The 25,910-nt window shown below is 45.6% G+C and overlaps 1 protein-coding gene across 1 annotated transcript in view; it reads left to right on the top strand.

Moving 5' to 3' along the window:
• LOC144797783 (extracellular calcium-sensing receptor-like) overlaps positions 1–25,018 on the top strand; it is a 142,035-nt gene extending 117,017 nt beyond the window's left edge. Inside the window, exons 5-7 of the mRNA XM_078668546.1 lie at positions 20,493–20,720; positions 22,176–22,299; positions 24,093–25,018. Coding sequence (XP_078524672.1) covers positions 20,493–20,720; positions 22,176–22,299; positions 24,093–25,018 — 1,278 coding nt within the window. The remainder of the gene's footprint in view (positions 1–20,492; positions 20,721–22,175; positions 22,300–24,092) is intronic.
• Positions 25,019–25,910: the final 892 nt, after the last annotated feature.

Here is a 25,910-nt window from a genome sequence, read left to right as displayed (position 1 = left end):
GAATGTGTGACATTGATCCACATTCTGTCCATCACTGTTGTGGTTGCAGTTACCGTTCTAAGTGTACTGGGGATGCTCAGACGTGAGTCCCAGGCACTCCACACCACTGGAGTCAAGCTAGCCGGGCTGATGAGAGGTGTTACCTCGAAACCGGGCCGGTCCTCGGATGCTTGATTCCGTTCTGGGAAGGACATGGCTTTTGTAGTTCGGACTGGACTGTTCCCATGGGGCACAGGGTCAGCGCTGATTTGCATATCGCCATTGTCTAACCCAGGGTGGTGTGGAGTGGAAAAACGATGGATTTGGGCCCAGATCTTTGGACTGGGGTGAATGTGTGACATTGATCCACATTCTGTCCATCACTGTTGTGGTTGCAGTTACCGTTCTAAGTGTACTGGGGATGCTCAGACGTGAGTCCCAGGCACTCCACACCACTGGAGTCAAGCTAGCCGGGCTGATGAGAGGTGTTACCTCGAAACCGGGCCGGTCCTCGGATGCTTGATTCCGTTCTGGGAAGGACATGGCTTTTGTAGTTCGGACTGGACTGTTCCCATGGGGCACAGGGTCAGCGCTGATTTGCATATCGCCATTGTCTAACCCAGGGTGGTGTGGAGTGGAAAAACGATGGATTTGGGCCCAGATCTTTGGACTGGGGTGAATGTGTGACATTGATCCACATTCTGTCCATCACTGTTGTGGTTGCAGTTACCGTTCTAAGTGTACTGGGGATGCTCAGACGTGAGTCCCAGGCACTCCACACCACTGGAGTCAAGCTAGCCGGGCTGATGAGAGGTGTTACCTCGAAACCGGGCCGGTCCTCGGATGCTTGATTCCGTTCTGGGAAGGACATGGCTTTTGTAGTTCGGACTGGACTGTTCCCATGGGGCACAGGGTCAGCGCTGATTTGCATATTGCCATTGTCTAACCCAGGGTGGTGTGGAGTGGAAAAACGATGGATTTGGGCCCAGATCTTTGGACTGGGGTGAATGTGTGACATTGATCCACATTCTGTCCATCACTGTTGTGGTTGCAGTTACCGTTCTAAGTGTACTGGGGATGCTCAGACGTGAGTCCCAGGCACTCCACACCACTGGAGTCAAGCTAGCCGGGCTGATGAGAGGTGTTACCTCGAAACCGGGCCGGTCCTCGGATGCTTGATTCCGTTCTGGGAAGGACATGGCTTTTGTAGTTCGGACTGGACTGTTCCCATGGGGCACAGGGTCAGTGCTGATTTGCATATCACCATTGTCTAACCCAGGGTGGTGTGGAGTGGAAAAACGATGGATTTGGGCCCAGATCTTTGGACTGGGGTGAATGTGTGACATTGATCCACATTCTGTCCATCACTGTTGTGGTTGCAGTTACCGTTCTAAGTGTACTGGGGATGCTCAGACGTGAGTCCCAGGCACTCCACACCACTGGAGTCAAGCTAGCCGGGCTGATGAGAGGTGTTACCTCGAAACCGGGCCGGTCCTCGGATGCTTGATTCCGTTCTGGGAAGGACATGGCTTTTGTAGTTCGGACTGGACTGTTCCCATGGGGCACAGGGTCAGCGCTGATTTGCATATCGCCATTGTCTAACCCAGGGTGGTGTGGAGTGGAAAAACGATGGATTTGGGCCCAGATCTTTGGACTGGGGTGAATGTGTGACATTGATCCACATTCTGTCCATCACTGTTGTGGTTGCAGTTACCGTTCTAAGTGTACTGGGGATGCTCAGACGTGAGTCCCAGGCACTCCACACCACTGGAGTCAAGCTAGCCGGGCTGATGAGAGGTGTTACCTCGAAACCGGGCCGGTCCTCGGATGCTTGATTCCGTTCTGGGAAGGACATGGCTTTTGTAGTTCGGACTGGACTGTTCCCATGGGGCACAGGGTCAGCGCTGATTTGCATATCGCCATTGTCTAACCCAGGGTGGTGTGGAGTGGAAAAACGATGGATTTGGGCCCAGATCTTTGGACTGGGGTGAATGTGTGACATTGATCCACATTCTGTCCATCACTGTTGTGGTTGCAGTTACCGTTCTAAGTGTACTGGGGATGCTCAGACGTGAGTCCCAGGCACTCCACACCACTGGAGTCAAGCTAGCCGGGCTGATGAGAGGTGTTACCTCGAAACCGGGCCGGTCCTCGGATGCTTGATTCCGTTCTGGGAAGGACATGGCTTTTATAGTTCGGACTGGACTGTTCCCATGGGGCACAGGGTCAGCGCTGATTTGCATATCGCCATTGTCTAACCCAGGGTGGTGTGGAGTGGAAAAACGATGGATTTGGGCCCAGATCTTTGGACTGGGGTGAATGTGTGACATTGATCCACATTCTGTCCATCACTGTTGTGGTTGCAGTTACCGTTCTAAGTGTACTGGGGATGCTCAGACGTGAGTCCCAGGCACTCCACACCACTGGAGTCAAGCTAGCCGGGCTGATGAGAGGTGTTACCTCGAAACCGGGCCGGTCCTCGGATGCTTGATTCCGTTCTGGGAAGGACATGGCTTTTGTAGTTCGGACTGGACTGTTCCCATGGGGCACAGGGTCAGCGCTGATTTGCATATCGCCATTGTCTAACCCAGGGTGGTGTGGAGTGGAAAAACCATGGATTTGGGCCCAGATCTTTGGACTGGGGTGAATGTGTGACATTGATCCACATTCTGTCCATCACTGTTGTGGTTGCAGTTACCGTTCTAAGTGTACTGGGGATGCTCAGACGTGAGTCCCAGGCACTCCACACCACTGGAGTCAAGCTAGCCGGGCTGATGAGAGGTGTTACCTCGAAACCGGGCCGGTCCTCGGATGCTTGATTCCGTTCTGGGAAGGACATGGCTTTTGTAGTTCGGACTGGACTGTTCACATGGGGCACAGGGTCAGCGCTGATTTGCATATCGCCATTGTCTAACCCAGGGTGGTGTGGAGTGGAAAAACGATGGATTTGGGCCCAGATCTTTGGACTGGGGTGAATGTGTGACATTGATCCACATTCTTTCCATCACTGTTGTGGTTGCAGTTACCGTTCTAAGTGTACTGGGGATGCTCAGACGTGAGTCCCAGGCACTCCACACCACTGGAGTCAAGCTAGCCGGGCTGATGATAGGTGTTACCTTGAAACCGGGCCGGTCCTCGGATGCTTGATTCCGTTCTGGGAAGGACATGGCTTTTGTAGTTCGGACTGGACTGTTCCCATGGGGCACAGGGTCAGCGCTGATTTGCATATCGCCATTGTCTAACCCAGGGTGGTGTGGAGTGGAAAAACAATGGATTTGGGCCCAGATCTTTGGACTGGGGTGAATGTGTGACATTGATCCACATTCTGTCCATCACTGTTGTGGTTGCAGTTACCGTTCTAAGTGTACTGGGGATGCTCAGACGTGAGTCCCAGGCACTCCACACCACTGGAGTCAAGCTAGCCGGGCTGATGAGAGGTGTTACCTCGAAACCGGGCCGGTCCTCGGATGCTTGATTCCGTTCTGGGAAGGACATGGCTTTTGTAGTTCGGACTGGACTGTTCCCATGGGGCACAGGGTCAGCGCTGATTTGCATATCGCCATTGTCTAACCCAGGGTGGTGTGGAGTGGAAAAACGATGGATTTGGGCCCAGATCTTTGGACTGGGGTGAATGTGTGACATTGATCCACATTCTGTCCATCACTGTTGTGGTTGCAGTTACCGTTCTAAGTGTACTGGGGATGCTCAGACGTGAGTCCCAGGCACTCCACACCACTGGAGTCAAGCTAGCCGGGCTGATGAGAGGTGTTACCTCGAAACCGGGCCGGTCCTCGGATGCTTGATTCCGTTCTGGGAAGGACATGGCTTTTGTAGTTCGGACTGGACTGTTCCCATGGGGCAAAGGGTCAGCGCTGATTTGCATATCGCCATTGTCTAACCCAGGGTGGTGGGGAGTGGAAAAACGATGGATTTGGGCCCAGATCTTTGGACTGGGGTGAATGTGTGACATTGATCCACATTCTGTCCATCACTGTTGTGGTTGCAGTTACCGTTCTAAGTGTACTGGGGATGCTCAGACGTGAGTCCCAGGCACTCCACACCACTGGAGTCAAGCTAGCCGGGCTGATGAGAGGTGTTACCTCGAAACCGGGCCGGTCCTCGGATGCTTGATTCCGTTCTGGGAAGGACATGGCTTTTGTAGTTCGGACTGGACTGTTCCCATGGGGCACAGGGTCAGCGCTGATTTGCATATCGCCATTGTCTAACCCAGGGTGGTGTGGAGTGGAAAAACGATGGATTTGGGCCCAGATCTTTGGACTGGGGTGAATGTGTGACATTGATCCACATTCTGTCCATCACTGTTGTGGTTGCAGTTACCGTTCTAAGTGTACTGGGGATGCTCAGACGTGAGTCCCAGGCACTCCACACCACTGGAGTCAAGCTAGCCGGGCTGATGAGAGGTGTTACCTCGAAACCGGGCCGGTCCTCGTATGCTGGATTCTGTTCTGGGAAGGACATGGCTTTTGTAGTTCGGACTGGACTGTTCCCATGGGGCACAGGGTCAGCGCTGATTTGCATATCGCCATTGTCTAACCCAGGGTGGTGTGGAGTGGGAAAACGATGGATTTGGGCCCAGATCTTTGGACTGGGGTGAATGTGTGACATTGATCCACATTCTGTCCATCACTGTTGTGGTTGCAGTTACCGTTCTAAGTGTACTGGGGATGCTCAGACGTGAGTCCCAGGCACTCCACACCACTGGAGTCAAGCTAGCCGGGCTGATGAGAGGTGTTACCTCGAAACCGGGCTGGTCCTCGGATGCTTGATTCCGTTCTGGGAAGGACATGGCTTTTGTAGTTCGGACTGGACTGTTCCCATGGGGCACAGGGTCAGCGCTGATTTGCATATCGCCATTGTCTAACCCAGGGTGGTGTGGAGTGGAAAAACGATGGATTTGGGCCCAGATCTTTGGACTGGGGTGAATGTGTGACATTGATCCACATTCTGTCCATCACTGTTGTGGTTGCAGTTACCGTTCTAAGTGTACTGGGGATGCTCAGACGTGAGTCCCAGGCACTCCACACCACTGGAGTCAAGCTAGCCGGGCTGATGAGAGGTGTTACCTCGAAACCGGGACGGTCCTCGGATGCTTGATTCCGTTCTGGGAAGGACATGGCTTTTGTAGTTCGGACTGGACTGTTCCCATGGGGCACAGGGTCAGCGCTGATTTGCATATCGCCATTGTCTAACCCAGGGTGGTGTGGAGTGGAAAAACGATGGATTTGGGCCCAGATCTTTGGACTGGGGTGAATGTGTGACATTGATCCACATTCTGTCCATCACTGTTGTGGTTGTAGTTACCGTTCTAAGTGTACTGGGGATGCTCAGACGTGAGACCCAGGCACTCCACACCACTGGAGTCAAGCTAGCCGGGCTGATGAGAGGTGTTACCTCGAAACCGGGCCGGTCCTCGGATGCTTGATTCCGTTCTGGGAAGGACATGGCTTTTGTAGTTCGGACTGGACTGTTCCCATGGGGCACAGGGTCAGCGCTGATTTGCATATCGCCATTGTCTAACCCAGGGTGGTGTGGAGTGGAAAAACGATGGATTTGGGCCCAGATCTTTGGACTGGGGTGAATGTGTGACATTGATCCACATTCTGTCCATCACTGTTGTGGTTGCAGTTACCGTTAAATAGTTAGCCAGCATTTTACTATCTTCATTTTGACCTCCATGGAATTTAGATATAAATGTCTAAAATGTTGTAGGCATCAAGGGTAGCAATTATGTTAAGATCAGACTTAGCTTTGGTCAAGTCATGCAACATCAAGGGAGATTCAGAGGTAAAGTAGGCATGTTCAAGCTTCTTAATATTTTAGAGTAGGAGGAGAAGTTGAGAATTTAAAATTATGTTCCTCCTGGCAGAGTAAAAGCTTCAAAGGGAAGCCTAAGCAGCATCTCAAATATTAACAATGGAAGTGTCATTAGAATTGTTAAAGTGGAAGTATTCCTGTGTAAAGGTGGTAGCTTCAGTTATAAATTGCTTTTTGGATAAAAAGGAGTTATTGAATCTCCATTTGCCAATTTTGGAGTCTATATTGGAATGGTCTAAAGAAGCCAGTACTGGGGCATGATCAGATATAAAAATGTAGCCTATTCCAGAGGATTGTTTAGTCGGGAGCATGGATTTAGTGACTAAAAAATAATCTATCTTGGACATTGTGTTATGCACATTAGAAAAAAGAGAAAAATCTAATTCATCAGGATTGCAAGTTTTCCCAACATCAAATATTGGTTGGAATGCCTGATGAGAGTTATCTGGTATTAATTTACGTTTAGATTTTCGATCCGTAAAAGGATCCTACAATTGGTTAAAGTCACCTGCTATATTATTATTAAGATTACAAATATTGGCAAGTGTTACTTTAATAGTTTGGAAAAGTACTTGGTCAGATTAACTCGGCCATAAATGTTAAAAAGAGAAATATGTTTGATATGAATAATGCATTGACCAGCACCCACAGGGGTCACAGTCAGTAGATATACACTGCATTTTCAATGCTTTATGATGATGAATAGCAACAACACCCTTATGGTCAATAGCAGGAGAAAAACAAACCTGAACAACCCGTTGTCTTTTCAGTTTAACTGATTCAACAACATTGCAATGAGTTTCCTGTAAAAAGGCAATTTGGGAATTATGCTTAGATAAATGAGAAAGTTCCTTTTGCTGTTTGACTGGGTGTCCAAGAACTCGAAACAAAGTTAAACATATTAGATACAAAAGTACAGGAGTATAGGTGGCAAACTGCAAAGAAGAGAATGGAGACAAAATGACACCATTTATTAAAAACAACATGGGAGATGAGTAGGGTGGTAAAAAGAAATTAAACAGCATATAACCACTCACAGAATATAGATAGTGAAAAAAAGGAGAGAAGATGGGAAATATAAATAAGCAGAAGAAGAAGCAGATCAAGGATTCGTTTCCATAGCTGAAAGGAATAGTACTGAGAAGTGGTACGTAAAGTCTCACCACCATAACAAGAACAAAATCAGAGAGCAGGTCCAATATATAAGGACAAGCAGCCATTATACAGAAAAGTAGCAAAAAAAGATAACAGGTGCATTTGAGTCGCTTAAGATTTCTGAACAGTAGTGTCCAAAACATGGGATCTAATATTCTGAAGACACATTTAATTTAATAGGATCATCAAAGGATTTAGAAGTGGATTTGTGAGTTATAATGCATAAGCAGGGGTGGAGAATATCACAACAAATGTTCAACGGTCTCATTAAGTAAGTAAAGTAAGGAAGTGGTTTGTTTGCTGAGGTGTCTTGGCGCTTGGGGTTGCAGAGAAATGCAGCAAAACCAGGGGAGGTTCAGGTCACTACAGTGGAGGGAAGAGCATCTTTCTCCCCATCTTGCCTTGTTAATTTTAGGAACGTTGACCAGTGCTTTCTTAGCCGATCTGCGGAGGATGTACCATTGGAATAATTTGTGATAGTCTGTTGGCCCTCCTCCAGACAGGGCTTTGTGAACCAGACACAATGCCTTAAACTCAATCAGCTGCTTAACTGGAAGCCAGTGGAGGTTCCAAATAGTCCTCGAGATGTGATTGAATTTGGGGATATTCAACAAGGTTCGGGCTGCGGTGTTCTGTAGAGATTCCAGTTTGGATAATTGACGCTTGTCAACACCTAGGTAGAGGGTGTTGCAGTACGGGAGAGAATGAGTGCTACCACAACCATTTTCCCCAGCTCCAGCGGAAGAAAAGGCAAGATTTTCAGCAGTATCTTGAAATGAAGTAGCAGGTCGATGTCACCTGGTTAATCTGCCCTGAGAGGCTGAGCTGATCATCACATACAAACCCTTGGTTTCTCATTTTATCTACTGGGACCGGACAGGCTCCTGCCATTGCCGGCCACCATGCTAGATTCCAGATGGGAAGACCAGTGCCAAATTCCATAACCTCCGTCTTATCAGTATTTAATTTTAAGTAGTTATGGTGCATCCATTTCATGATTTGTTCGAGACAAGTGGGATCTGGTCAATGGTGTGTCTTCTGTGAAGGAGATAGAGATTATAATTTGAGTATCGTCGGCATACAATACCAGCAAAAAGCTGTGATCCTTGAATAATTTGCCCAGTGGAATCACTTAGATGTTGAACAATGTGTTGGCGAGAGTGCTGACCCCTGTGGAACTCCACATTGAGATAACATTTGTTGGATTTAAAATGATCCCAGCACAATCTCTGTTCTCTGCCTGTCACGAAGGAAGTGAGGAAGGCTAGCGTGGTGTCCCAAATTCCTATTGGATTTAGCCATTGCGTAAGTACTGAAAGATTGACCGTGTCGAACACGGCTGATAGGTCAAGTAGGATAAAGACAGCTCTGCCACCCTTGCCAATTTGCCAAGGGATTTCCTCTGTGGCCATGATTTGTGCAGACTCAGTGGAGTGGCCTGAGCGAAAATCATGTTGAGTGCTATCAATGAAATTGTTGGTATTCAGGTAGGCATTTAGCTCTGAGTTTATAGCTTTTTCCAAAACCTTGGCTGCTTAGGGCAGGCAGGAGATCGGGCGATAGCTTGTTACTTCGCATGGGTCAAGGGAAGGTTTCTTTAAGATGGGTCTGATACAGGCTTTCTTCCAGGCAACCGGGAACTCACAATCCTCATAACATTGTTTAGGAGGGGGCAAGTAGAGTGCTAACTAGATTTGATGCAGCATGAATGATGTCTGTCGGGCATGGATCGGCCGGGGAACCTGACTTAGTGGCCAGTAGAAGATAATTGACTGAACCCAGTGTCATTGGCGCGGCGCTGGTCAGGTGGTTAGTGATGGTTAAAACATCTTCCGTTGTTTGTGCCTGTGGAGTGGGAGGGTCGGAGCCCTGCCCTTCCAGTTCACTATATATTGTTTGAACTTTTAACTGAAAGAAAAAAGCCATTTTGTCACACAGAATCTGGGCAAATGGATCATTGCGATCTCTGAGAAAGGAACTCCTTTTTTCTAGCATTGGATATGTTGGCCAAACCAAATCAAACGCTGTTTATCTTTAGCAGCTTTCAGGATGCATAGCAAGTCTTCAAATTCAAGTAATAGCATCATTATTCCTCTAAGTTTAGAAACATAAGGATTAGGCTGGCCCAGACGATGAGCTCACTGCAGATTGTGGAGAGGAGCAGCAGGAAGACCATGAAGATCTGGATTTTGTTTTTCAAGAAGTCAAGAAGATTGGAGCCTTCAAGTGATTCTGGCAGACCATAGAAGTGGAGATTATTATGATGATTCCTATTTTCTGAATCTTCTGTATGAAGTTTGAGTTTCAGGATCTCCTGCTCAAGCAAAGGGGTTTTAGTGGCCAAATAATGAAGAGAACTAACAAGTTGCTCCATTTCACCACCTTTCCCTCCATGATGATCCATCATTCTCAATTTGTTGAAGTTTCTCATTGGTTGCACACATAAAAGCTTGCAATCCCTTCACTTTATCAAGAAAGGAGTCAAGCACTGGAATGTTAGAAGACATAACGAGTTAAGAAGGATCATTTTTCCCCTTCTTCAAGTTTGTGCTAGTAGAGGAGATTTTAAGCACTTGGAAGCAGGTGTCTGACCATTTTGACGTGGTGTGCAATATTATGAGAGACCTTCTAAAAAGGATTTTATTTTGCCCATAATATGAAGAGATGATGACCATATAGTCAAAATTGCATAAAAAAGAACTAAGTGTGAGGTAGTGTGGTAGAAAGAAACAAAAATATATAAACAATGATGGTTACACACTCCATGATGTATTGCTCAAATGTTTTTTGTACTGTGTGGTCTCTTGAGCTCTGTTAATAAAAAAGTGGCTCGGGTGTAGCTTGGCGATAGATCAATGGGAGTAAATTAACACAAAGTAAAGCAACTCATAGCAAATCCTTTCTGGCCATAACAAATATTGTAGATACAAAATACAAGTTTAAAAAGCATGAAGATACAAAACAGTGTTGAAGTAAAAACATGCAAAGTGTCTAATTTCACATTAAAGTCTTCTTGTCAGGAAAAAAAAGAGACCAAATGTAAAGGAAACTTACATGTTCCAAATTGCAGTAAAAACCAATGATGGTGGGGTGGAGCTTGCCTGGCTCCAACATGGTGCAACAGAGTGAAGCTCCAGCTGCATGGTCACTGATCCACAAGAATCCTGGTGCCTTCTGTGCAGAAATGGATAAATGACTGATCCTTTATGGGTCTGCCAACTAGCTCACAGAGACAAAGACACAATTACCAATGTTCAGTGTGTGCACAAGACGACGGATGGTGCGGCTAGGGCCTGGTGATATGGACTACTAGGCCATGGTAGGTGAGGCTGCACCTTCGGGCACAGTGAGGCAAGCCTGACAGAGGCAGCAGAGTGAAGGATCACTGAGGCCACACCAGACACTGAAAGAACCAGTGGCCTTGCCGGGGCCGGTGGAAGGCGACGGCAAGAGAGGACAGGAGCAGCAGGTCCCACAGAGTTGACCACGGGTAGTGCAGGGGCAGCACCTGCGGTGGGACCAGGAGAGGACACCCTGGCTGCCTTTGCATAATGGAAATCTGAGAGATGCGGAGAGAGCAGGGATGGTAAGGAGGCCCGGGCATACACTAGAGTGTGGCTCCCATGATAGGGGCCTCTGTTGCCATGTACAAGACTAGGGGGGCATGGGAAGTGAGGGGTCCTACTGAAGATACGCTGCTAGAGGACAAAGCAGTCCCCGCCGCCGGTATGCATGTCGAAGCGGCTGAGAGAGGCCTGTGCAGGTAGGGAGAGTGGGGGCCGGCTACTGAAAGGGTGAGGAGACCTGGTACCTCAGCTGCCTGGGGCCTTCCCTCCCTGCTGTCATCCATTACTACTGCGTCTTGACACTGGGGAGTGGAGTGGCGAACTGTGCGAAGGCAACAGCAAACCAGGAACCGGGGGCCTGCAACTCCCCAACAGTACCACTCCCAATAACATGGCATAGCTTGGGAAGCCGCCATTAACCTGCTTCACAGGCCTGCATTGCCTTGGCTAATGGGAGCACACAGCCTAACTGGGACACAACTTGGGCAAGGTGCATAAAGCCCAGCCCAAGCTCCAACTCGAGTTTAACGGTGGGCGGTGAACTCCGCTACGCCGGCAGAGTTCACGGAGTTTGGCTACTCCTCACCAGGAAGCAAAGCACGGAGTTCATCAAAAAACTCCACCCCTTCACCGGCCAAGCAGAGTTTACCGGCATTTACCGGCACGTGCTCTCTCTCATCTCTAATTTGGAAGCCATAAAGTTGTTTATATTCTTGTCTTAACCCCTTCCGTGCATCCGAAATTTCCGCGCTGTGCGTGAATTTTTATTAGTGGGTGGGGATTCGGATGGCCTTTGGCCGTCCTGCGCACACGCCCACTGTGACGCCTGATGACGGGTCCCGGCCGTCACAAGCATAGAAGAGGTTAACAGACTGACATCTGAAATACATGATGGAGAGTCAGAGTGCTTTGAGTGTCAGTGCTCGCGCCTAGTGCTGTGTGTTCTTTTAAGTACGATTGCACAGCTGGTGCTTGCTTGCCCACCGCATGTAAGACTCCACCTTGTGCATTCAGGCACCCCTGCTGATGTTCTTTTAACAACTGTGTATCATCATTGCCCAGAGAGACGGGTGAACTAACTCAGTTGAAGGAACTTCATAGTGAAATCATTTGACAGTGATCCCCCTGGAGCTAGGTAAGAACAAATCAGAGCTACTGTCACATGAAACAACACATTTTGTTCATGTATGAACAGCACATGTAGGACAGGCAGAATTTGAAGTCACATTTGTTCAGTCTAAATAAATAACGTGCTGTGCCAGTGAAAACAGTAACTCATTTACTCACTTCCTACACGCTTTCTCAAACAAAATAGTCACAGTTCTTTGAAGACTCTATGCGAGTGTCCCAAGACATATCCAGTAATGTTGGCTCCGAGCTCCATGAAGCATTCCTCCAAGATGAAAGACCGAGTCCACAACAGCCAATCAGCCCAGCTCGGTTCCATATATCTACCAATACCAGTCTCTTGCACAACCTCACCACCAAAAATAATTGTGTCCCACAAGAGCCGCTATGACAGATTGTCACAGCTCCTCTTTCTATTGGTTTACATTGTTGCAGGCCAGTCACTCATAATACCTCACCTGTGAATAGTCAATCTGTCTGCCTATCAAACCTTCAGTGAGAGGGCAGGCCGATTTCCGCAAAGTAAAAAGTAAACATCCGGGGGTGTTCCCTGCCGAGAGAGCCAGAGAGATGCAAGCAGCATGGAGGCCCTGGACACCATGCTCTGCGAGAGCGTGATCCTGTGGGTGAGTGATGGGACAGGCGGGGAGCACTGTGTTGAGGTGGAAGGTGCTGTGTAGTCAGATGGGTAAAAGGAGCAGCGGGAGGGTGCTACATGCATAGCGTGCCTGGCTGGATTAAGATATGCGGCAGTGTTTGCAGCACCCTTCGTCACAAGGCCAGAATGGAGGGTGCAGCCTCATTCAAGTGCAGAACAAATTTCAAATGAGTTTTGCATGTTGTAGGATGCTGCATATCATATATGACACCTTAGGGGGAGCTAAACAGTAATACTCCGCCGCAAACGGAGCTCCTTGAAATTGGCTGAGTTTTTTGTTGACTCCACGAAATTCTGCGGAGTAAAACCCCACAAGCTCCATCCAGGGTTATTCGAGTTGCGCAAAACTCCTAAAGCACGGGATGCTAAATTTATTTCTGCAGAAACGGGGTCAGATGCTACAGACCCAGCTGTGGACACTGAACTGAAGCAGATCTTGGCAATCATGCAGCGTAGCCTAACAAAAACAGATGGCAATATTGATGCATTGTCATTCAGAATGGATAAATTGACAGAGAGGCTGGACAATCACAATGAGCGGTTGCACACGGTGGAGAGGAGGGTGTCTGAGGTCGAGGATGTCATAACGGCAGAGTCAGCGGCACATAAAAAGATGGACACATTGCTTAACTCACTATGAGCTAAAGCGGAGGACCTGGAAGGGCGCTCCGAGAGGATCAATATATGGATTGTGGAGGTTACGGAGATGACTCTTATAGAAACTATGGAACTCTTTGTGGAGCGGCCCCTGATCACCATCTTGGGAAGAGAAACATTTTCGAAGATCTTCATGGTTAAACGTGAACACTGTTCAGTGGCATCCGGACCAGTTTCGGGAGTGAGCCCCAGTCTCGTCATGGCATGGATCCTCACTTATAGAGATTGGCATGCGGCACTAGGCAAAGCACGTGACCTAAAGACTCTGCGATATGAAGGCAAGGAGTTATACTTGTATCCAGATTTCATGCAACAGGTCCAAGAAGCACGTTGACTATTCTTCCAGTCCAAGTGGAAACTTTGTGAACTCCAGCTAGAATACAGCATGTTGGCCTCCTGAGCTGGGCACTCTTCCCTCTCCAGCGACTCAGGCAAGAAACTTGGGGGTCATTTTTGACAATACTTTGTCAATAAAACAGCAGGCAAATAAAGTCACGGGCCTATGCTTCACCATTATAAAATGGTTGAAGAAGATCATGTGGATGTTGCCCCCTGCCACACAAAAAACCGTAGTCAAGCACTAATAACATCGCGTATTGACTACGGAAACATCTTATACCTAAGTTCGAACTTAGCAGTGATCAAGCGACTCCAAATGATACAAAACTCTGCCGCAAGACTCTTGTGCAGGATACCTAAGTTTGAAAGAATATCACACCACCTAAATGATTTGCACTGGCTTAGAGTTAATCATCGGATTAGTTTTAAAACCCTCAGTTTCATGTTCAAGATAAAATCCAAAACGGCACCCTCCTATCTACAAGCATTAGCTTCCCCCTACCTGCCAACCAGAAATCTGCGTTCCCAAACTGCAGCGAATTTTTCTGTCCCCAGATACAAACTTCAAAGGACTGGCGGAAGATCTTTTTCGGTTCGAGGGCCGATTCTGTGGAATTCCCTCCCCCAGTTCATCCGGAAAGAAGAAAACTACACTAAATTCAGGAAATTTGTCAAAACTTGGCTTTTCCAGAAACAACTGTGCTAAACTCCAACTCAGCACCTGCCTTCGTTCAACCCAGTGTCACAGGCGCCGGGAAACCCTTGTTGGGTAGCTGGGCGCCATACAAATGCAAAAAATAAATAAAATATAAATAGCAAAACCATGTATGATGGAATAATAAGTTCCTCAACACCGCACACCTAAACAATGTCATCTGTATAGCAAAAGTGTCTTAACCACACATTGCTTTACCACGCATGCCTTTACCACACATTTTATGGTAAAGGCATGCATGGGAAAGGGGTGTGTGTGGCTAAGGTTACCACCCCCTCCCCACTGCCCTAAGGTACAACCTCCCCCACGCCCCCTCCCACCGTGAAGTGCAAATAGCCCAACCACCACTCTGTGTTCCCCCCTGCCCAAATGCCTAAAACCCTGTCTTCAATACTACCACGCCCTCCGATAAGCCATAAAAACTACCCCATACCCCTCCCTGAGCCCTAAAAACAACGCCTAAAAAATACCCCAGCCCCCGCTGAAAACTATAAAGAACCCCCCACCCCTGAAAACTACCACAAACCCCCCAACCCTGAAAACTACCCCAAAACCCCCTTCACCCCTGAAAACTACCCTGAATCCCCACCACCACCCATGAAAACTACCCCAACCCCCTCCACCCCTTAAAACTACCCTGAACCCCCACCACCCCATAAAACTACCCCAAACCTCCACCACCGCTGAAAACTACCACAAACCCCCTACAGCTGGATGTTTCCCCTATGTGTCATGGAGGGAGGGGAATGGGACCAGAAATGGATTCCCATGCTCTACTTCTGGAGGGGTGGGGAAGCTGCCCAGGGTGCAATGCTGTACGATATGGGGGGCTCAGCGCTTCTGATTTAGAACTACTTCAGAGCTGCACAAGCTATTCCAGCATTTCATTGGCTCCATGGTCCAAGCGTCCTGCCACACATTCACATATTGATGGAGTTGCTGCACACCCTCATGCACTCCCTCAAATGCTGTTCCTCAACCCTCATGTCGCTTAGGTGTTTATGACTCACTCAACTCCACAGTGCACTCCTGGCATCAATTACTGGAGCACCAGGCTGGCTCTCCATTATATTCTCCGCACATACTGATAGAATGGTGGCCCTGGATCCCGCTGAGTTGGGAGAAGAGTGTGGTTAAAATATTACACACACTGGGGATAGTCACATTGTGGGATCTATTCAGTGAGAGGGTGGTGAGAGATTGGAACACTTTCCAAGATGGTGTGGAGGCACAGAAACTCCTTGCTTGCTTTCAGTACTTCAGAGTCCGACACACAATGCATAACCTTTTGGGAAAAGATATGCAGGAACCTCCAGACATGCCAGCGCTATCCTCCCTGATACACTCAAATACTTCCACTAAGCTGGCCACAAAAATATATGCCCTAGCACAAGAGGCAAGCAGACCGGGCATCACAAAAGCGTGACTGGAGTGGCAGAGGGATCTGGGTAGGTCTATTGACGATGAGAGTTGAAGATATTGCTGCTCAGTGACAAAGACTATTTCGCTAAATTGATGTCACAGACTTATACATTTCAAATATATTACATTAATAGAGTATACTAACTCACTACCACAAATAGCCAAAGATGCCAAACACCTACTTCAAACCACAACCAATGGAAGTGAACTGTGTGCAGAAGCATGGACCTCTTTTTTGAATAAGCTACTAAAAACTAGAGTCAATTTTAGCAATAAATCCAACCTAAAGAAAGGGGGTCAGTTTAGCAAGACCATACTACCCTTAAGAAGGCGCCTGCAGAAGTGTATGAGGCAAACAAAGGGCCACAGTTCAAACTCTCATGTCTGGCAAACAGTACGATTAATCAGGAAACAATATAAAAAACTACTTTGGATTGAAAAAAGAACTCAATTCACAGAATTCTGGACTAAGCTATTATACAACGCAAAAAAATCCGATTCAAGAGCATTTTGGGCACAGGTAAATTCATTAAATAGATCAGGACAAACAATAAGCACGACCTGTGTCACGGAAAAAGCATGGACTCAGCATTTACTGGACACCTTCTCAGTAAACCCATCGGTGCCACCCACTACAATATCCAATAACACACTAACCCCACCAGCTACAAAATTTAAGAACCTGAATGTTAATCAGCCGTGTGGAAATCAGACATCCAGTACAGATGCAGAATTTGAAACATTGAAGATTATTAAGAGAAGCAGGAAAGACTGTGCTCCAGGACCAAATGGTGTCCACCAGGCAATCTACATGGAGGACCCTGAATTTTGGGCAGGCAAGTTAAACACCTTATTTAGATCAATAAATAACACGAGTCGTCTCCCAGAAAGCTGGAGAGGGGCGATCATAAACCCGATCTATAAAGGAGGAGACCGTAAAAATCCATCTAATTATCGTCTTATAGCACTTATCGATGCCGAAGCTAAATACTATGCATCTTTGGTGCTAATTGACCTTTTAAAATGGTCTGAGGATAACAAGAAGATTCCGGTAAACCAGACTGGGTTTCGTAGGGGTACAGGCACTATGGCTAATGCCATGGCATTGAGTTTAATCGCTGAAAAGAGTATACAAAACCACCAAGCCTTGTACTCCTGTTTTGTTGACTTCAAGGCGGCGTTTGACCGTGTCAGCCCTCAACTATTATGGTGTAAATTAAAGCAGCAGGGCCTGCCGGACGCAATTCTGAATCCCATAATGGACTTATATACTGATACCTGGATGCAGGTAAAGATAGCTAATGGGCACGGTCTAAAACGGAAGATCAACACATTTGACGGATTAAAACAGGGTTGTGTCTTGGCCCCCCACCTTTTTAATCTGTTCATGGCAGACCTAACTACAAGGTTGGACGGGATCAACGCCCATCCGCCGAGGCTAGGAGCATTACTCCTGACACATCTCTCCTATGCCGATGACGTGGTGCTCCTAAGTCAGACAAAAATAGGTCTGCAACGCCTCCTGCATGGTCTCGCAGAATACACAAAACGCAATCGTCTCGAAATAGGCAGTCAAAAAACAAAGATCATGATACTGACACGTCGGCGTAACGCATTTCCAGTTTTTTTCATAGATGACAAGAAGCTGGAAATAGTGGACAATTATAAGTATTTGGGAATACAGCTGGACAGACGCTTTAACTTTTCCTTGCACTTTGATGTCATTGAAAAAAGGGAACAGCCCTGTTATATGCGTTAAACAACATCTCTAAGCAGCTAAAAGGTCCCCATTTTAATCCATTTTCGACAGTCATCAAGGCCAAGCTGCTCCCTACAATAGGCTATGGCAGTGTATTACATCATGGCAGAAGTGCACAGCTTCTTGACAAAATTCAAATTAGGGTCTATAAGCGGGTTTTCACATTACCGCCCAATGCCTCACCTGCACAGGTCCGACTGGAGTTTGGCCTACAATCTCAAGAACTCCAAAAAAAGTATGAAACCATTATATTCTGGTATAATATATGGATGAACAGGGAAACAGAAATCAACCTTGCCACTTGGGAAGCAATGCAAAACAACCCGAACTCCCAGTATGCCAAGTATTTAAAACAGTCCCTTGACATTACTGAACTTGCATCGCTGTGGCAAATTAAGCTACCGGTACTATCATTTAAACTAGCTGTTAAAAAGGTTGCAAACAGGCATTCGCTGATCAATGACAAATCGATCTTCAGTCACCGAGCTCACGCATGGATGACAATTCAATCATACAAGGTCCTTAAACCTGCAGCCTATTTTGGGTTTTCTTTCTCTCCATATATCAAATCAAAATACCTCAGCTTAAGGATGGGAAATCTGCCGACAAACGCTGATATACCAGACTGGAGGAAACCTGACTCTAAGGAGTGTGACCTATGTGGCGACTCAAAACAAGACTTCATCCACCTACTTTGCATCTGCCCCGCACTGGCTCAGGAACGACGGTACTGGTTAAAGGCAAAGTTAATTGAGTATGGAATACGTACCTGTCGCTCCGCCACTATACAAACCCTGAGTGCAGCGGATCCACAATTCATCTGCAGATTCATCAAATTTGTCATGAAGTTGGAATGCAAAAGGGGTGTCACTGCACAAAATTGAAAACTAAGGATAGATCTTACTCCGTGTAGCCATGCAAGAAGTTGCATCTACCATTTTCCCCAGCCAGTCAATGGATACAGTGGATGAATTTGATTTTAACTCACCACCCCACAACTAGTTAACGGACAATGTATAAACAAATTGACTTGGCACTGGACACTTTTGACTTACTTTTGACTTAATTTTGCTTTTTTAATGTTGCTAAGTTCAATCAGGAATGTATACTGATCACTTTTAACCGATGTTTTTATTCTTTTGTAATGGTTTTTATTAACTATACAATAAAAAATCTCTCTCTCTCAATAGAGTATACTATACCCCAGAAAGGCTATTCAAATACAGACTGCGAGACACAGCGGAATGCCCCAGATGTTGTGAAGCAATGCTGGATTCATACACGTAGCATGGCACTGTTGCAAGATCGCTGAATTCTGGGAAGGAGAATTTCAAGAGTTGGGCACCGTTATTGGCTCCTCCCTGGAACGGGACCCTACGCTAGCTCTTTTAGGCTATGACAGGGTAGTGGATAAAGCGGACAGAAAACTAGTGGCCATTGGGCTTTTGCTGGCCAGGCGCCGTGTGGCAATGCGTCGGGCTAGAGGTCCGACTTCTACCTTAGCAGGGTGGCATACAGACATGCTATTCTGTAACATGCAGTCAGATGTATATGGCAAACTGCTACCTCCTCAAAGTTGTCCCAAAAATAACTGGGTGCCATATCAGGCGTATCTAGTAGGGAAGGAGATAGGTGAGACTGAGGGAGAATGAATAGACATATTTCGCCTGAAAGCTAAAAGTATGACATGGTGTGAGGCGGGACGGGCAGTCTGGTATGAGAACAGTTTGAAAGCTTGACACAATGTCTGCGTCGGAAGCTCAGCCAACTCTGCGATGCAGCGAGTGCAAGGTAAATAGTTTTATTTATTTAACTACTTACTTTACTCCTGTCTGTCTTATGTCCGAGTCCACTAACCCCCCCAACCTGCCCCTCACCTGCCCCACCGCCCGCAGCACCCCCTTGGCGAGCCACCACTGTTTAAACATGATGTAAATGCAGCAGCCACGGCCCGTGGAGGGAGTTCTGGTGGGGCAGAAAGGCGGGGCGGGGAGGGGCAGGGTGGGGGAGCTAAAAACCAGAATATGGATAATTGGAGGTAAGTAAACAATTTAATAAATAAAACTAATTTTGTAACGCGCCCTGCATCGCAAAATGCGATGCAGCGTGCGCTACGAAATTCGTTTTATTATTTAAATAAAACAGAATGCATCTACAGCCATATTACTAGCGAATGAAGCAACTGTTGCTAGAGTAGTAGTAGGAGTCAAGTTAGATTATTTTCGCCTTTTAAATTGACACCACAAACATCAATATGATGAATTTGCTCCTATGTCAAATGTCCACTACAATGTTCGTAACAGAAACCACCAGACAGAGCACAATAGTATTTTACCAAACGGAAAACCATTTAATGTATACAACATTAATATTGGAGGCGCTGGAACGGAATTTGATTATGCCATTGGCAGGGGTAACCTGTTGACTATTTTCAGGTGGGAAAGTGGTGGTTTGTGAATGCCCACAAATGCACATCTGTTGGTGCCCCAGCTTTCAGGGTATTACTGCTCAGGGACACACACTGGTGTGTGTGAGTAAAGCCATTTGTTAGAGTAGAACCAATATTCGTGAAAGTCAAAAGTGGTTTTATACTCCCAAAATAGAATTGGGGATTTATTTTTAAAGATGGACGAAATGCAGAACAAATCAAAGCATTTGCCCCAGTCAAGAGATCTCGGTTAAATCCGTCATTCTTTTGCTCATCATGCCACCCCAGGTTAGACCTGGTCATATGCAGATCAGTCTTGACCCTGTGCCTCATGGGAACAGTCCAGCCCGAACTGCCAAGCCAGATCCTCCCTGAACAGGAAACAAGCATCCTAGGACTGGTTTCGGGGTTTCACCCCTCTTCAGCCAAGAAGCCCTTGATTCTAGTGGCACAGTGAGCCCAGAACCCACATCTGGGCATATCTGGCGCACTTAGGGCGAGAAAGCAAAAGACACACAATTGATGGACGGAATGCAGAACAAATAAAAACATTCGCCTCCAGTCAAGAGATCTGGGTTAAATCCATCATTCTTTTGCTCACCATGCCACCCCAGTTTGGACCTGGCCATATGCAAATCAGTCTTAACCCTGTGCCTCATGGGAACAGTCCAGCCCGAACTGCCAATAGATTTTAGCATGTCAGCTAGCTTTACGTGTGTAAATAGCTTTATGAATTGGACCCCAGTTCTCTAGTTACTGAAGTTAACCTCTACACCACCACACCTAATCACTTGTGCTTTCGCAATAAATGTTGTAAGTAAATAGAAATTGCCTATTGGTTTCTATTCTAGCTTCTCCATTACATGAAGCGCGTGAACTTTAAGAACAAGGTTGGGGAGACTGTTTCATTTGACACACGTGGCAATCAACCTGCCCTCTATGACATCATAAACTGGCAGCGCGGCTCTGATGGTGCCATCCAGTATATCAAGGTCGGGCTCTTCAACACCATGGCACCCAATGGAAAAGAGCTCTATGTTAACGGCAGCGCCCTCTTGTGGACAAAACAGGGTAAAGAGGTAGGTAGGCAAACAGCAAACAGATGGATTCAGTTACGTGTATTGAACTGAACAAGAATAAACTCCATTGCATGAACACAAATTCACCAAAATTGGAGGTCTTGCATATCTGTTTAGAGAATTTTCCCTAGGACAGTTAGTGCTGACGACTGCACGTTCCACAATAAAACAAAATGCACACTTTCCCTTATTTGCACATTAAAGCATATGATTACAAAGATTTTCTGATTTTTGGAACCACAATTACATATGAAAAAAGCTTGTATTTGTGGACACAAATAATTATTTACAGACCCTGGTCATTTTTTGTTTGGGGGAGGTGGTGCATGTAGCCAAATATTAAGCTATTGTTTCGGGTGAAAACGTGAGTTCTTTCTGGAAATGTGAAGCTAGTTTTCTAGGAACCATAGCTCCTTTGAGCAACAACGCAAAGCAAGTCTTCGAGGCTAAAACGTGTGTAGACTGTTTCAGAACATCCTAGTTGCTTTTTGAAGTCTAGAGGTGTAGGTTTGGAATAACCCAATACTTCATTTGAGTCAGTGGTTGCCGGTGGCTGCCACCGGCACTCATTTTGGGGGACTGGCACTTTTGTTCCCTCATGAGATCTAGAGAGAATAAAATAGAGAAAAGAAGGAGGAGAAGAAAGATGGAAAACAGTGACAAAGCAAGAGAGCAACAAAGAAAAAGAGCACGCAAGAGTGATGTAGGGGGACTTTGTCTGCTGGTGGGTTGTATTGGGATAAGCTAGAATTAACAACATGCACTCCTTGTGCTCGGTACCCTGACATTCAAAAGCACAAGTGGCGGGCTTCTGAGCAAAAATGTGGACCCCGCCGCTTATTCTTTGACAAATTAAGCACTGGTATATGTATGATGCCTGAACGTTTGAGGGTCCTATGTGCTGAGGAGCGGCTCTAGTGCCTGAGCCTCTCAGACTTGTCTAACCTGTGGACTAGTTCTCTTGACCATGTCCTGAGACTGAGACATATCTAGCACATTTAATTTTCACACCCTATCCATTCCAAGTACAGTTTCAGGCATAGCATACGACTCAGAATCCACCATGAATTTCCATTTTCAAAACTGTTGTTCAAAAAAATGTGACTTTTTAGAAAATATATTTTGAAATTCTACTGTAAAATGCACAATTCGGTGTAAGTCTATCAAATAGTTCATCTGTGTAGAACCCCCCTCATGGAAGACCAATGTCTTCATTTGCTCACATGGTGAAATATACATCACTCTGCTTTTAAAGTTATCCAGCCGCTGGAGGCACAAACCTGTTGGAAGGCTTCTTAGAGAGAACTTTAAAATGATATCTTGGAGAATAAGGTTGAGAAACATACAGAAGGCATAGAGAGGACTTGTAACTTTCAGTATCACTGACTTAAAAACAGAAATGTAAACAAGTTGGTGTGACATCAAGGATTTCTTAAAGGCTTTTCTTTTGCTAAGGTTCCTCAATCGGTGTGCAGCGAAAGCTGCTCTCCTGGCTCCCGAAAGGCAGCACAGACAGGGCACTCATCCTGCTGCTTCGACTGCATTATGTGCCCCGAAGGGGAGATGTCAAAAGAGCCAGGTAAAGTATTTTCTGTTGGTTTATTGCATTGTCTCTTTTTTTATAGCTTCGGTTCAGGGGCCACATGGCTGCCATTAAGTTTGCACCTGGAGCTCAGAGAAACCTCAACTTTAGACATTTTGTAATTTTTATTTAAACATTTTTTTACAGAGCTTTATATGGCGCGAACTTGACCCGTTATTGGTTATAAGAGCGATTCACATAGCACCAGTTGCGTTACATGAGCACACATTCATGTTTGTTCGGCACGAGGAGATTAAATGATTTGCCCAGAATCACAGGATGTTCAGGGTCATTGCCGAGACTCGAACCCTGGTTCCCCAGATTCGAGGTCAACCGCCCTAGCAGTTAGCCCAACTCCTCTCCCCCGGAGTGATGGCTAAGAGCCTTTAAATGTGAACTGCCACAGGCCTTGCTTGATCTATTAGAAGGTCTTCTGATATTTAGTGTTCATGTAGAAGCACCAGTGTCCTTTTCACTCCTGTGTTGAGTATTTGCATACCTGTGAGGAGTACGTCTACTTCTCCTAAATCACTTTCTATTCAGACAGCCTACAAAAACACCTACTACATTTGACGCGCTATGTTGTATTCTGCATGTAGCCATGACAAGACATTGTAGGCGTCCACACTGGGGGAATAATATACTACATGGATGTTAGAACTGGGGATTCTTTTCAGCAGGGTAAGCTAGATACACAATAAAAGATAACATGTGCTCACCCTCTGGTAGCTTGGCAAAGAGCAGTCAGGCTTATCTAAAGAGGCAATGTGTAAAATATTTGTGTAATAGACACACACACACAGCAACACAATGAAAACACCACACAAATACTCCACACAGGTTAAGACACTTAGATTATACTTTCATGAATAAAACAAGACAAAAACACCACACATCCAATAAGTAGAACTGGAGTTCTGCATTTTTAAAGAAAAAAGGAGGGCCCTCCTATTGAGGGCCCCAATTGTTTGGGGAATATCTACACTGAGACAAAATTTGAGGGAGCAGACACTGAAAGGAAAAAGGAGGGCCCTCCTTTTTTCTTTCAGTGTCTGCTCCCTCAAATTTCGTCTCAGTGTAGATATTCCCCAAACTGTTCGCCATCAACTGTACAACCTGAGTTCACTAAGGCTTTGAAATTGAGCAAATCTAATTGAAAATCTTATGAATACATTTGATGACTTTTGTAAAACCTAATTGACCAACTGAGCTGACCGATCACTTAGCCTATTGGTTTATTAAATATGCAAGTTAGGCTAAGTTCTGTACCATGAACGTATGAATGTGTCCGGAATGACTGTGATATGACTGATTTACGAATGCTTGGTTATTTTAATGCCATATTTTTGTGTCCTAATTCTTCCTAATGTTCTTTTGTATATAAATGCTATTGTATTGACAATATACATTTGAAAGTTAAAACAAATACACTTTCTAAAAAATCCTTTGGAAATTAAAAAAGCTATCGACAAGCATTTCCCAATTTTGATCAAGAGTCTTTTTTGGTTGAGAAGTATTGCTTTAAATAGATTATCAGTATTGGCATTTCTATTTTGTTGTTCGGGTTAAAACAACTGTGACAAACAACTTCATGATAATTGAGACAACACGTTTCTTTCAGTTGACAAGCACATTCACTTCCACAGTGTTTTTTTCTGCATGAATGGTATTGTTTTTGAAAGCAGGACCCTTTGGTATTACAGAGAGCATCTATAGTTCATTCCAATGTTAGAAAATGTAATTCCCTATTTAAAAAAGTTCATATCTTAAATGCCTACTATCTTTTTCAGATTCCAGTAATTGTTGGCCATGTCCAAGTGACCAGTGGCCCAATAAGTGGAGAAGTGGTTGTGTTCCAAAAATAATAGAATTCCTTTCCTATGACGAGCCCCTGGGTGCCTCTCTGACTGCCACTGTGATACTTTATGTCCTCATGACTGTAATTGTTCTGTGCTTCTTTGTTAAGTACAGAGAGACTCCAATCATTAAAGCCAACAACAGGACCCTCAGTTATCTGATCCTTGTGGCCCTAATGATGAGCTTCCTTTGCTCTTTTCTCTTCATTGGAGAACCTCTGACAATAACCTGCATTTTTCGACAACCTGCATTTGGCATCATATTTGTCTTCTGTGTGTCCTGCGTATTGGCCAAAACCATCATCGTGGTGATCGCTTTCAATGCTACAAACCCCAACAGTGATATAAGGAGGTGGTTGAGTCTGTGGGTTCCACTGATTACGGTATCTGTATGCACAGTTATTCAAGTTATAATTTGTGCTACTTGGCTAATGCTGTGTCCTCCTTTCCCTGTTAAAGACATGACATTGAAGACTGGGACCATCATCTTCCACTGCAATGAATGTTCACAGACTGCCTTCTGGTGCATGATGGGCTACATGGGTTTCCTGGCCGGTGTCAGCTTCACAGTGGCTTCTTTTGCACGAAAGTTACCTGATAGCTTCAATGAGGCCAAGTGGATCACAATCAGCATGATTATCTTTATCAGTGTGTGGGTGTCATTCTTTCCAGGCTATCTAAGCACACAGGGGAAATACATGGTGGCTGTGGAGGTCTTTGGAATTATCTCTTCCAGTGCTGGCTTACTCACCTGTATATTTGTCCCAAAGCTCTACATTATGTTTCTGAAACCTGAACTAAACACTAGAGGATATCTGCTAGAAGGATCATCCAGTAGGAAAAGGAAGCCAACATTTTAGACACCGTCGAAGACTTTGCCTATTGTCGAGTCAGATTTATTAAAATGTAGTGCAATGCAGTGAAGCTACCAAAGTTGGTGTAAAGAGTTGTGCTAGGGGAAGAGAGCAGTGCAGAGCCTTATCTCTCTAGAGCTGGCTCTGCTGCTCTCTCACCGTTCTCAGGTGCTGCCTACTATAACACAAACACCTTTGCATCGTAGTGTAAAGGTGTGTGGGTGATGTCTAGTGTAGACTTTGTACTGGAATGACTCCCTTCTAGTACTTCCTACTATGACTAGGCTACATGCGACACATAAGGTATTGTGTTCATCATCAGATCCTGTCCAAGTACATAGAAGGGAATGCAAAAAAAGGGAGAACAAGAATTGTAAGAAAACAGTGACGAAGGGAGAAAGCGGGGATAAAGAAGAACTTGCAAGAGTAAAATAGGATTCAAAGATATGTAGGGTGATGAAAGAAAGAGATACTAGGTAGCATTAAGATAGCTCAAGTATTTGGCAATGCCAACATTAGGCAGTGATGGTGAAGTGCTCTTAGAGAAATCGTAGGGACTGTGAAAAATTTTTAAATTTCTTTTTACAAATTACGCTGTGATTCCAAAAACATCCTAAATGAAAAACTGCTTTGCCGCATGCAACCAATCAGACACTAATACGTCCATTCCTTTGTGTGGATGACGCGTATTAGGGAGGACTGCTATAAGGCTCCAGCGAGTGCTCATTAAAAAAATTATTTCATGTTGTCATCAGACTTAAATACAAATTTTTCTAAACTGCATATAAACTGCATATAATGTCAATGGGCCTGAAAATAGAAAACAGAAAAAACAGTATGAATAAGGTATTGAAATATTAGTACTGTTTGATGAATGCAGCAATTTGGCCCAACAGCG

The sequence above is a fragment of the Lissotriton helveticus genome, chromosome 12 (assembly GCF_964261635.1).
Source record: "Lissotriton helveticus chromosome 12, aLisHel1.1, whole genome shotgun sequence".
NCBI lineage: Eukaryota > Metazoa > Chordata > Amphibia > Caudata > Salamandridae > Lissotriton > Lissotriton helveticus.
This window is presented reverse-complemented; position numbering and strand designations above follow the sequence as displayed.